At 41.5% G+C, this 12,848-nt stretch overlaps 2 protein-coding genes across 2 annotated transcripts in view; both read right to left on the bottom strand.

Moving 5' to 3' along the window:
- Positions 1-4,595, bottom strand: part of LOC115101929 (monocarboxylate transporter 5-like) — a 56,371-nt gene extending 51,776 nt beyond the window's left edge. The window contains 1 exon segment of the mRNA XM_029621383.2: positions 4,037-4,595. The gene's annotated coding sequence lies outside the window, so the exon portion shown is untranslated.
- Positions 4,596-5,932: 1,337 nt separating this feature from the next.
- LOC115101930 (ragulator complex protein LAMTOR5-like) lies at positions 5,933-12,453 on the bottom strand. The gene is made up of 6 exons (XM_029621385.2): positions 12,374-12,453; positions 12,194-12,283; positions 11,844-12,041; positions 11,692-11,753; positions 10,759-10,876; positions 5,933-6,351 (listed from the first exon to the last, which is right to left on the bottom strand). The coding sequence occupies exons 3-6, from the start codon at positions 11,915-11,917 to the stop codon at positions 6,291-6,293; spliced, it is 315 nt and encodes a 104-aa protein (XP_029477245.1). The 5' UTR covers positions 11,918-12,041; positions 12,194-12,283; positions 12,374-12,453; the 3' UTR covers positions 5,933-6,290.
- Between the last annotated feature and the right edge of the window lie 395 nt (positions 12,454-12,848).

Here is a 12,848-nt window from a genome sequence, read left to right as displayed (position 1 = left end):
GACAGAGAGACAGACATAAGGTAGGCGAGGGGGACAGACAGATCTAAAGCAATAGTCTGACCATAGCACTCTTTCATCAGCCAAAAAGGTTGGAAAATGATGATAATCTATAGATTGTGTTTTGTTATATTATTCAAATCAAATTGGAGAGTCAGTTGAAGCTGTCCTACAAAAACTGTCATGTCATTACAGTGCATCTTAATATTACTCTACATTTTGCTTTAAGAGCGCGAGCAGGTTCAAACTAGATCATGCCGGATTGGATTTCCTTCCTGCAAGCCAGGGCTGAAGTAAGCTAAATGTCACCTCTGGCATGCATGACATGTATTGAACCACCACAGACCTGGTGCTCAGTCTGTCGGGTTATACCAGGGAGGAGCTGTCTGTGTCAGGTTATACCAGGGAGGAGCTGTCTGTGTCAGGTTATACCAGGGAGGAGCTGTCTGTCAGGTTATACCAGGGAGGAGCTGTCTGTCAGGTTATACCAGGGAGGAGCTGTCTGTCGGGTTATACCAGGGAGGAGCTGTCTGTCGGGTTATACCAGGGAGGAGCTGTCTGTCGGGTTATACCAGGGAGGAGCTCAGAAGCAGGAGGATGAGCTATTGTGGGGGTGGGACTGTAGGGTGTGTGTCAGGGGTTTCCAGCCCTTATCATTATCTCTGAGTTTCTATGCAGTGCTAAGGGCCCTGATGTGGAGGCTGCTAGTATCTCTGGCCCTGAGCAATGCTAAGGGCCCTGATGTGGAGGCTGTTAGTATCTCTGGCCCCGAGCAGTGCTAAGGGCCCTGATGTGGAGGCTGTTAGTATCTCTGGCCCTGAGCAGTGCTAAGGGCCCTGATGTGGAGGCTGCTAGTATCTCTGGCCCTGAGCAGTGCTAAGGGCCCTGAGATTGAGACTGCTAGTATCTAGCAGAGCCCCATATAAAGCCCCATATACTACCCACCATTGCGACCTGTACGCTCTCGTTGGCTGGCCCTCGCTTCATACTCGTCGCCAAACCCACTGGCTCCATGTCATCTACAAGACCCTGCTAGGTAAAGTCCCCCCTTATCTCAGCTCGCTGGTCACCATAGCATCTCCCACCTGTAGCAAACGCTCCAGCAGGTATATCTCTCTAGTAACCCCCAAAACCAATTCTTTCTATGGCCGCCTCTCCTTCCAGTTCTCTGCTGCCAATGACTGGAACGAACTACAAAAATCTCTGAAACTGGAAACACTTATCTCCCTCACTAGCTTTAAGCACCAACTGTCAGAGCAGCTCACAGATTACTGCACCTGTACATAGCCCACCTATAATTTAGCCCAAACAACTACCTCTTTCCCAACTGTATTTAATTAATTAATTAATTTTGCTCCTTTGCACCCCATTATTTTTATTTCTACTTTGCACATTCTTCCATTGCAAAACTACCATTCCATGGCCTTTTTTTGCCTTTACCTCCCTTTGCTCCCTTTGCTCACATTGTATATAGACTTGTTTCTACTGTATTATTGACTGTATGTTTGTTTTACTCCATGTGTGACTCTGTGTCGTTGTATCTGTCGAACTGCTTTGCTTTATCTTGGCCAGGTCGCAATTGTAAATGAGAACTTGTTCTCAACTTGCCTACCTGGTTAAATAAAGGTGAAATAATAAATAAATAAACATCTCTGTCTCTGAGCAGTACTAAGGGCTTTGAGGTTGAGGCTGCTAGTATCTCTGTCTCTGAGCAGTGCTAAGGGCTTTGAGGTTGAGGCTGCTAGTATCTCTGTCTCTGAGCAGTGCTAGGGCCCCTGGGGTGGAGGCGTGCTAGTTATTGACACATACTATAGTATGTCACATTATACGCCACATAGCTAGCTGTGTGCTATGTCTGGACAGCTACCATATCAATCTTCTGTGTGAAGAGCTAGCATGTCTGGATAGCTAAGTTAGCATATTAATTTCCTATATTAAGACCAAGGGGCTCTGGTCTCATCTGTCTATCTATATAAGAACCCTATGATGGAAACCTTCAGGTCAGCCAAAATGTTAGTTAGAAGCTTTCTCGCTGGGCAGAAACTGGATGAATCGCTGTTGTTTCCACGTTGTTGTTTCAATTAAAATTCTATGTTTTTTTTCCTGAAAAATAAATTGGATATACCAAAAAGTCATCAAAGTAATCTCATTTCAAGAATTGTTAAAAAATCAAATAAAATTAATCACCCAACTTTTAACCGAAGTCCAATGATATGATTGGCATTTTTATTGCCTTCACTTTGTAATCACATAGACGTCGAGTTGACATTGGCTATGCCCAGTGGGTTCAATTACAGCATCCAACTCCCTTTGGAGTGTTGCGTCAACAATGGCTTAACAGGCAATTAATTACAATGAATTACTAGGCATGTTGATTGCTTTGTCCTGGAGTAGATCAGGTTGAAACAGGATATTGGTCAGGCGACCATAAAAGTTCAATTAAAAGAACAAAACCTGTTGAACTCATTGTTTCGTTGGAAAATGAAAGATTCTCTCATTTCAGAGTAATTGTTCTCATCTCAAGGGTTTTCCAATATTTGAGAGCAAACAACTCAAATTAAGATATTTGATCATTGTATGTTTTGAATAAAATAGCTTGAGACAATGTATCAGTTTCCTTTTAAGGATTTACTGTACGAACAAGCTCTGTGACCACAGATCTGTAGCCACAACTACTGTAGCTTTGCCTCCCCATATAACTCCATATTATAGTAATACAACACAATACTAATAGCAAACTCTCACATTCTTGAATCCGCATTAGTTATGAGGAATGGTGAGATTAAGTTGCTAAGAAGCTGCTTGGTGATTAGGTGAAAAAGATTTTGGCTTAGTTTATTATCCCTGAAAAGGAGAATGGAACGACCACACACCACAGTATTGTGAACTCATACGCCAAAGTATTCAAGTACTATTTGAAATCTTTAAAATACGTTGTGTTTGCATGTCCTCACCGGGGTTGCCAATTGGTCAGGGTTTTATATTGGTTCCACTTTTAGCGGCAGGTAGCCTAGTGGTTAGAGCGTTGGACTAGCAAGATCAAATCCCCGAGCTAACAAGGTAAAAAAAATAAAAATGGCCTTCTGCCCCTGAACAAGGCAGTTAGTATTTTTTTTAAAGGCTGTCATTGAAAATAACAATTTGTTCCTAACTGACTTGCCTGGTAAAATAATTAAATAAACTTGAAATGGGAGAGTTTAAAAAAAAAAAAAACGATTTGAACCGAGGTCTGGACCATACACCTCCGCAGTATTGTAAATATAAACTCATAGAGAGGTATCTTACCATATACAAATCTGCTGGACCAGTTGCTCTCTTTTAGATCAGAGTTTTATTGTTGCATTGTGGCCCCTCACTCACCCTACCTACAGTCACAACTCTGTTTGGGGGAGAAAAAAAACGAGATAAATCACTATCCACTAGCTGTTTGAATTCAGTTCGAGAAACACACAGGTCATAAACGTATGTTTGAATTCAGTTACAGTAACCTTATAACCACCAGGTGACCAGGTCAAGAACACAGAAATTAACTGAACATTAAATGGGCAATCTGGGATTGGCACATCACTTTTGGGACTTTTAAATTAATGACATTTAGACAGATCCCAGATTTCTTCATTAAGTTACTATGTAAGACCATATGAACATATATTTCGCCCCCAAAGTATTTCACACAAGATGGATAATCACGACTAATTGTCACCGCTAATTAATTTAATAAAGGACTTATGGGTTAATAGATTCGATCAAACTACATCGGCGCAGTGCCCGTGAACTCCAAATCGCACAAAATTGAAATTACAACAAATAAAACGTAGTGTGTAGCAGCAATCATTAATAGTAGGCTACAGCCAACAAGAAAACAAAATAGGCTAATATAAATGATTATGTATTTGTGACTTTTTTAAAAACAATATAACCATATCCCCAAAGCCCTATAAAAATAAATACAAAAATGCAAAAACACTTTAGTATAGAACACTTAGCTATTGATTCATGAAAACTGAAATTACCGTATTTAACATACTTATATGCATACCTTAATCTTCCATCAGATGTTGAAGTATTTTCCTCTTGATCTCCAATAGTAAGAAATATCGATGGTGTTCTGCGCTCGAAGAGCTAGATGGGAGATTCCTACATTTTAGGTGCACACTGTCCTTTTGATAGTGCACTTAATAGGCTGCTTCTACTTGAAGTTTCCTTGACATATACATCGACATAGCAGGACCCGTTCCTTTGAGGATGAATGAGCCATAACTTTATTTAACTGTGTGTATTCCCCCTCAGAGTTCAACAGAACATTTGCGATTTATTGAGAAGGGTCGCGTGAACCAAAGTCGCTCTCACAGGGGCTGACACGTGACTGGCACGTAACGATCGCCCTGAAAACCTCCCAAAGGGGTATAAAAACGTCCCACTGCTCTGTCAAAACATCATGTTAATAAAGGCTAAAAAATTGAGAATGAGCACGAACAATGTTAAGAGTTAGAGATTATAGAGATGATCGGAGATAGAGGTCTTTCTACAGGTTGACAGCCAACCTAGGCGTTATCGCTGACTGCAGTGGTCTCGCCGCATGTAACGGGACATCCCATCCACTGCAGAGGATCTTTGGCGCAAGGTCTGTATGACCTGAACTCCAATTGTGTAATGAGAGATTATTAAAATGGTATAAAACCATATAACGACTAGGTTTTAAAACTAATACGTTCCTTCCACACTTTGGCCTATTATTTGCACAGAATTACCTCAGGATGCCAAGAGAATCTAAAGGAGAAAATAATGGACCCATGACACGAAGGTCAGAAGATTAAACTGACCGGATCCCAGTTAAAGTTTAGAAATGCATTGAACTGGAAATGCGTTCACTGAAAGCATGTGCACCTGCTGGGACAGTGAAGAGATACACAGTTCACATGTCTGCTCACTGTAGTAAAACATAGATCGAATTAAAACGAGGGAGATAAAAAGAGCGAATGCGAGAGAGCTAAATGATAAAGCAGACCCATCTATAAACATCTCACACACAGAGGCATCATGCAACTCATTTTATGAAGGGAGCACGTGACCAAATTCCATCTGTTAACTCGGGGTAAATATTTTCTTTTTTCCAGTATTTGAATATGTAAAACTACAGGGAATGTGATGCATCACACACACCTAAGTTAATTCAGTGAGCAGTGTGCTAGTCAAGAACACGTTGTTCCAAATAGCGCCCCAGTGAACAACTTTTGACCAGGACCCATTATATAGGGAATAGAGTGCTATTTGGTACAGAGACAATGAATCACTGACAATGACCTCTGACATTAGCTGCATTAAAAAGGTCAGTGTGTTCCGAGTCTAGGGTGGCCTTTAGATTGGTGGGAGGTGAGGGTGGTGTAAGTCTTCTGGCTGTAATGGGGACTGGAGGCTTGGCCCAGAATCAATGTTCAACTCCTGTAGGTTTGTAGGTCATATTTACTTACTGGAATTCTTTGCATTTTGGTAGATCACCTGCCTAATGGGCCAATCACAGAGCAGGTTCAACTTGTATGACCACTAAGCTCACTTGCCCCAGGCAATAGGTGCAAACCCTTAATGTCAACCCTTTAGTGGGGGAACTGGAAAACTGACAAGACCAGCATCGGGGTGGGGGCAACTTATCCCTACAGTTAAAAATCCGAGAAGACTCAGTTCAGACATACCGTACGACACGAGTCCCCCATTTGACTTTACATTTAAAAACCAGATACTGCAGTACAATATAGAAGTACAGAGTAGCAACTACCACATTCGGCTCCTCTAGGCAAAGTTTACTGCAGTATCCCACGAGCGTGACATTCTTCATTATACTTGAAAACATACCACACTAAGAGTTTAAGTCCAGACACGCACAGTACAAAACAACCAAGTCCCCCCCGACTTTGCAGAAAACATAGACACCATTACAAACTGTGACATTGCTTTTAATATGAACATATACAATATTTCTACATGGATTGAAAAATAAGACCTGATTTCAGATGTCCAAAAAAAAGTATTAGCCAGTTATTGAATAAGAAATAAGTCACCCCCCAAAAACAGATCAGACCCTGTTTAACATATACAAAACACAACTCAAATAGTATGTAGGTACTTGACTTTTAAATATGACTCTTGGCCAAACGGTGAAAAGAAAACACACAAAAAAAATCTTCTGCAACTTCAATGTGACCTCTTAGATCCAGACTTTATATTGGGTATGATTCTTTAGCATTAGTGAACAAACAGATTTACAAAACAGCCTCGTCTATCTTCATTAAGTGACCTCATGACGCCATCTTGTGAACAGCTACGGTGATGGCTCCATGTGTTCTCACTAGAATATTCCTGTGTTGGGGGGGGAAGAGAAACAATCAATGAAAATGTTTACCATAGTAAAAAGCCTGTGGCCAATCAATTGCATTTCAAATCAAGACATGACTAAATAAAATAATGCAATATTCAAAATCACTAACCAACAAAAATACTCAACAGTATGCAAATAAACATCACTATTAAAAGCAGTATAGTATTACTACCATTCGCATTGTTTTAGAGATGAGGAAACAGTTGCCACAGCTAACATCTCATGTGACCTGCCTATGGTATTGAAAGACCAGGGCCCATATTAATGAAGAATCTTAAAGTAGGATAGCAGCTCCCACCTGTCCATTAGCGTTGCACAGTATAGCGAAACATAGGTACTTTAAAAACTGGAATTTGTTTTACGTTCGGTATTGCTGTTAAATGTCTCACGTGATTGAGAGGTTAGTCTGTCAGCACAGCCTCTTTATAGCGTGAAGAGCAAAGTGCCTGCTCCAAGTACTAATTTATTGCTAGAGTTGTCGGCGCTGCATTAGCTCCCCAAGTCCACTCCTGCAGCACAGCATCTTTTAATTTAATTTTAATTTAACCTTTATTTAACTAGGCAAGTCAGTTAAGAAAAATTCTTATTTTCAATGACGGCCTAGGAACAGTGGGTTAACTGCCTGTTCAGGGGCAGAACGACAGATTTGTACCTTCTCAGCTCAGGGGTTTGAACTTTCAACCTTTCGGTTACTAGTCCCACGCTCTAACCACTAGGCTACCCTGCCGCCTCTACACTCTAACCACTAGGCTACCCTGCCGCCTCTACACTCTAACCACTAGGCTACCCTGCCGCCTCTACACTCTAACCACTAGGCTACCCTGCCGCCTCTACACTCTAACCACTAGGCTACCCTGCCGCCTCTACACTCTAACCACTAGGCTACCCTGCCGCCTCTACACTCTAACCACTAGGCTACCCTGCCGCCTCTACACTCTAACCACTAGGCTACCCTGCCGCCTCTACACTCTAACCACTAGGCTACCCTGCCGCCTCTACACTCTAACCACTAGGCTACCCTGCCGCCTCTACACTCTAACCACTAGGCTACCCTGCCGCCTCTACACTCTAACCACTAGGCTACCCTGCCGCCTCTACACTCTAACCACTAGGCTACCCTGCCGCCTCTACACTCTAACCACTAGGCTACCCTGCCGCCTCTACACTCTAACCACTAGGCTACCCTGCCGCCTCTACACTCTAACCACTAGGCTACCCTGCCGCCTCTACACTCTAACCACTAGGCTACCCTGCCGCCTCTACACTCTAACCACTAGGCTACCCTGCCGCCTCTACACTCTAACCACTAGGCTACCCTGCCGCCTAACACTCGAATAAAGCTACATGAAATGTTGAAACAGTTCGCAAAAACAAAATGTCCATACAGGCTGGAACACTTATATAAATGTAAGACAATACCGGTAGCTAAGCTTCCAGCTTTAAAATTGTAGGCTAACTTTCCTTGCTAGCTTACAGTTGAATTCACTACCTAGTAATACTTTGTGATAATATGCAAACCATAGCGCATATAATACGTTGATTTCAAACCTGACCGTCACCAAAAACTGCTTCACTTGGTTTTCCTTTGCCTCGCGTCTGGTTTCCACTAGATTCCTTTATTTTTAGCTCTTTTTTTAAATTGCAGAAAACAAAGTATACATACAGGAAGTATACAAACACTAGGGGGGGGGGGTTACAAATGACTAACTATAACAAATACCTTAAAAGATGCACACACTGATTGGTATTTAACAGCTTTCTTATTAGAAGATCGTAGAACAGTCAAGAATATTAGCAATGATAAAACTATGAATATATTTCCATAAATTCTTTACATGTTGAGCAGGTATTCCCAAACTGGGGGTACGTGCAATACCATATTTTCTTTCTTCACATTTTCAAACAGTACATTTATATTTGCCAGTGGGGGTATACATTTGGGCGAGGTCCCCCCCCCGACAAGGCAGTTAACCCACTTTTCCTAAGCCGCCATTGTAAATAATTTGTTCTTAATAACCTGTTATGGCAAGGCAATCCCCGAGGGGAACTCCACCCCCCCCATTCAGCTGAAAAGGTGGCACAGAGAATTTAAAAAAATAAACATCTTGTTCATCTACCCATCATGTCCAATTTTTAAAATGTTTTACAGCGAAAACCCACTTTTCCTAAGCCGCCATTGTAAATAATATTTTGTTCTCTAACTGACTTGCCTAGTTAAGTTTAATAAATATGAAGCGGTGCACATACTTATGATATCCACAAGGTGGAAGCACAGTCAATGAACTGGACAAATCTACATTTTATTTGTCACATGTTTTGCAAACAAGTGTAGACTTAAATTTAACTAGGCAAGTCCGTTAAGAACAAATTCTTAATTACATTGACAGCCTACCGGGGAACAGTGGGTTAACTGCCTGGTTCAGTGGCAGAACGACAGATTTTTACCTTGTCAGCTCAGGGATTCGATCTTGCAACCTTCCGGTTACTGGCTCAACGCTCTAACAACTAGGCAACCTGCCGCCCCTTAATATTCATTTTGACAAAGAGACTGACTCCCAAGGACATTGAGTTTATGAATATTTTCAGCTCTATAGATTTATCCAACATGTTACTGGGCCCACCCTACCAAGGGGCTTCCATTGTTTGATGTTGCTTTATCTGATCACCACTGTGGATTTATTTTACTACCTTGTTGCCAATAGCACAGGGTAATACTGAACACGTTAAATGCCAGCTTACTTCTGAAGTTGCTACAGACTTGAGTATGAACAATACTCCATCACCTATTCTACCTTCCTCTTGTGATGATTTAGTTGATAACTGTAATAGCAAATGAAAGGCAACCATTAATGCCATAGCTCCAGTAAGGTTGAACAAGTCCACATCCAAACAGAGAGGCCCTTGGATGAGTGAGGAAACAAATAAATTAAGAGGGAAATTGTAGAAAGGCAGAGCGGAAGTGGAGAAAGTCAAAGTCGCAGGTCCATTATGATATTCTGAGTGAGCAACTTGGCGTATATAGCAAGTCAATTAGAAAGATTAGCCTGTCTGGCATATCGAACTGAATCACTAATAATCACAATAATTTGAGTGTGCTTCTCGACCATGGATAGCCAGATAAAATTCTACCACCGCAAACCTATTAGACAAACATTAGGCTGGGTATCAGTCAAACAAGACCTTATGAGAGGTTTAATAATGTCCTAACCTACCACGCAAAGGCACTATGGATCCCCCCCTCCCCCTGGTTGACACAGACATGCTCAGGAAAGTTATATCACAACTTAAGCCTTCAACTGCCTTCTCTATCCGATCCCCACCACCATATTCAAAACAGTTTTTATTTGCAAAACAGAAGAAGCGCAAGCTATTGTTCTTCAGCTCTTAACAATTGGTCGGGCAATCTCCAACCTTCCACTATATAGCAAAAATTCTAGAGAAACTGTTTGAACCAGTCTTTCTCGTAACCACCACAGCAAAACTAAAACGATTTTTTTTTAAATAGTCTGAGCCAAAGCAGAGAATCTGGCCGTACATTCACGGGCAATAAAGATAAAACACCAGCTAAAAAAAAACCTAGGTGTCATTTTATATCCTGGACTCAAATTTCAAACACCACATTAGGAATGTGACCAAAATAGCTTTTTACTCCCTGAGGAACATTGCCAAGGTGCAGCATTAAACTACTGTAATGTTCTCCTGTCTGGTCTACCAAAGAAAGCCATTGGTCAACTGCAAAACACAGAATGCTGCAGCACGGGTACTGACAAAGACCGGACGGAGAGCACACATTACACCGGTTTTAAGGTTTCTGGACTGGCTGCCTGTTAGAAGAATCTTAAAAATTCAAAACTATTGGTTTTCAAATCAATCCCAGATTGCACATCCCGATACATGTCAAGACATGCTTTTAAGTTATGTACCCAGTAAGTCCCTCAGGTCCTCTGGCACTGGCCTTTTAACTATCCCACAGCCCATGCCCAAGAGGTATGGAAAGGCAGCCTTTAATTATTACACCCCCAGCCTCTTGAATAGCCTGCTAGAGAACATGGTCCAAAACTGTGGACATCTTTAAAGATCTATTTTAAAACACCTTTTTAGACATTGTTTGTATTGTTATTATTTTGTTTTTAAATCCTCATGTTTGTTGTGTATTTGGTTTCTTTCTGTGAAGCACATTGCATTCCATGTCTGAAATGTGCTGTATAAAAACTTGATTTGATGCATTTACCACCCCCCAAAAAATGAAATACTAAATTAACTGCTAATGTGGCTGTCATCCTGAACTACAAATCCCATGATGATCTTAAAGTGAAATCCCACCCACCCGGGGCACCAAGCCATGCAAAACAAACTTGCCCTAATATTAACTGGATGTGATTCCTCACCCTGAATCTGACTCCAGGCACACTGTGGGACTGTCTGTAGGGTCTCTGGTGAGAGAGGCTGCCTGTCTGGCCAGTACAGATACCACTCCCCCATGCTCATCAGACAGAGAGCCACGACCTGAAATAAACACAAGGAGACAAAGTAGACTCCGATTCAGTCATATGGAAAGTCAAAATGTAGGCTGTTCTTGTGATAAGTTACCTAGTATCAAAAGTGGACCTGACAATTGCTAGGCATCACCAGAGAACAGGATTTAGCTCTAGCAAGCATGCTATTATTTGATGTGTTGCATTGTCTAATATTTGTTACTGTTGCCATTTCAAGGATATATTTTCATAGTTTTCAAACATTCAGTTAGTCTTCTGTTGAAGTGTTAAATGTTAGAGGCAGTTACCAGACACAGGCTGCAAAACAGTTTAGCTAGCTAGCAGCATTTCCCCAATGACGAATGATGGACTACTAGCTATGGAACCCTGAACTGTTCACCGGATGTGCTACTTAGTACCTTGTCCTGGAAGCCGACTGACAGTTACTCCTGAGGTGCTGATGTGTTGCACCCTCTATAACCACGGATTATTATTTGATCCTGCTGGTCACCTATGAACGTTTGAACGATCTGGCCTTAATGGCCATATACTCTATCGCCATAGCCTGAAAACGATTGGCCACTCCTCGGGGCCTGGTTCCTCTAGGTTGCTTCTAGGTTGCTTCCTAGGTTCCTGCCTTAATAGGGGGTTTGTCCATAGTCGCTGTGGTTCTCTGGGTATCTCTGTATAAGCACAGAGACAACTGCTGATACAGGGCATTGTGAAATAAATGTTATTGATTTGACGACGACTGCGTGTGGTCGGTCGGTCGTCAGTTAAACATTTTGTCTGCTGATTAATCAGATGCATAAAAAGACATCAACAAGAAATTAGGACTTTACTTACAGCCTAGAATATGTCCTTGTTGGTCCGTGCAGAGAACTCCGACAATGGCTGGATTCTTCATGCTATCATATCAAAACAACATTTGAGGAATATATTCACATAATTTAACGATTTGGTACAATCAAATAAGTTTCGATCAAATAATCACTTACGTATCATCCAGATGTTGCTCGAGAGTCGACTCCATGGTTATGATAGTGTTAGCTGCAATTAATAACTGGGACATTTGCCGATAATTTGTTTGTGATTGTCTGCTTTCTGACTTTTCTCTAGTCAGTCAGCTGATGCGCATTCCTACGGAAACCATCGAAGGCTAAATTACACCAAACGCGATTCCTTTTGATTTTTTTCTGGAATGGAAAGGAGGGTGAAGAACACAACTTTACAAAATAAGAACAGTTGCTTCTCTCCCAAAAGCAATAGACATACAACCACTTCTCAGCTGAACAAAAAAAAATCTCAACAAGCCGGCCTCTCGTGATCCTCACAGCCTTCACTTTACCCAAAACTCTCTCCACCTGTTTGGGTATATCAAATAGATTCTTCAAAATTGGTAATCCAATCAGCTGCTCCTCATTAAGAAAATGGATTCCTACGGGATAAGAAGGGACATTATCATCACTGTATGCTAATTGCTCAGTTTTCTAATCTTTTGGACAATATTCCAATTCTCCTTGATTACCCCGCCATTATATTCACGCTCCACATCACCATCCGCTTCCGTCATATTTTTCAGTCTCACTCTCCTCAGTCAGGATCCCCCAGCCGTTCCATGTATTTTATCTATTCCAGAGCTAGCACACCTGATTCAACTTGTTACCTAATCATCAAGCCCTTGAATTGGTGAATCGACTGAGCTTGTTCAGGGCTACAACAAAATTGTGAAAAGTCTGAGGCTCCCCGAGGAGAGGTTTGAGAACCAGTGAAGATTGATATCCTTTACCAACTAGGCCTTAAGTGATTGATAAATAAACAACATTTGCATACATCCCAGAGTGATTCACCCAGTGAAAATGATTCCAAACTCAAATTTGACCCTTTTTATTAAAATAGATAAGCATACTGTGTATATCCCACGCTGAGTTACAGCCTCGCTGACACTGTGCATTTAGCTACAGTAAGCAAAACAAGAAGAGCACTCTGGGACTGCAGTGCCA

The sequence above is a fragment of the Oncorhynchus nerka genome, linkage group LG20 (assembly GCF_034236695.1).
Source record: "Oncorhynchus nerka isolate Pitt River linkage group LG20, Oner_Uvic_2.0, whole genome shotgun sequence".
NCBI classification, from domain to species: domain Eukaryota; kingdom Metazoa; phylum Chordata; class Actinopteri; order Salmoniformes; family Salmonidae; genus Oncorhynchus; species Oncorhynchus nerka.
The sequence above is the reverse complement of the archived record's forward strand: the minus strand, read 5'-3'. Positions and strand labels throughout refer to the sequence as shown.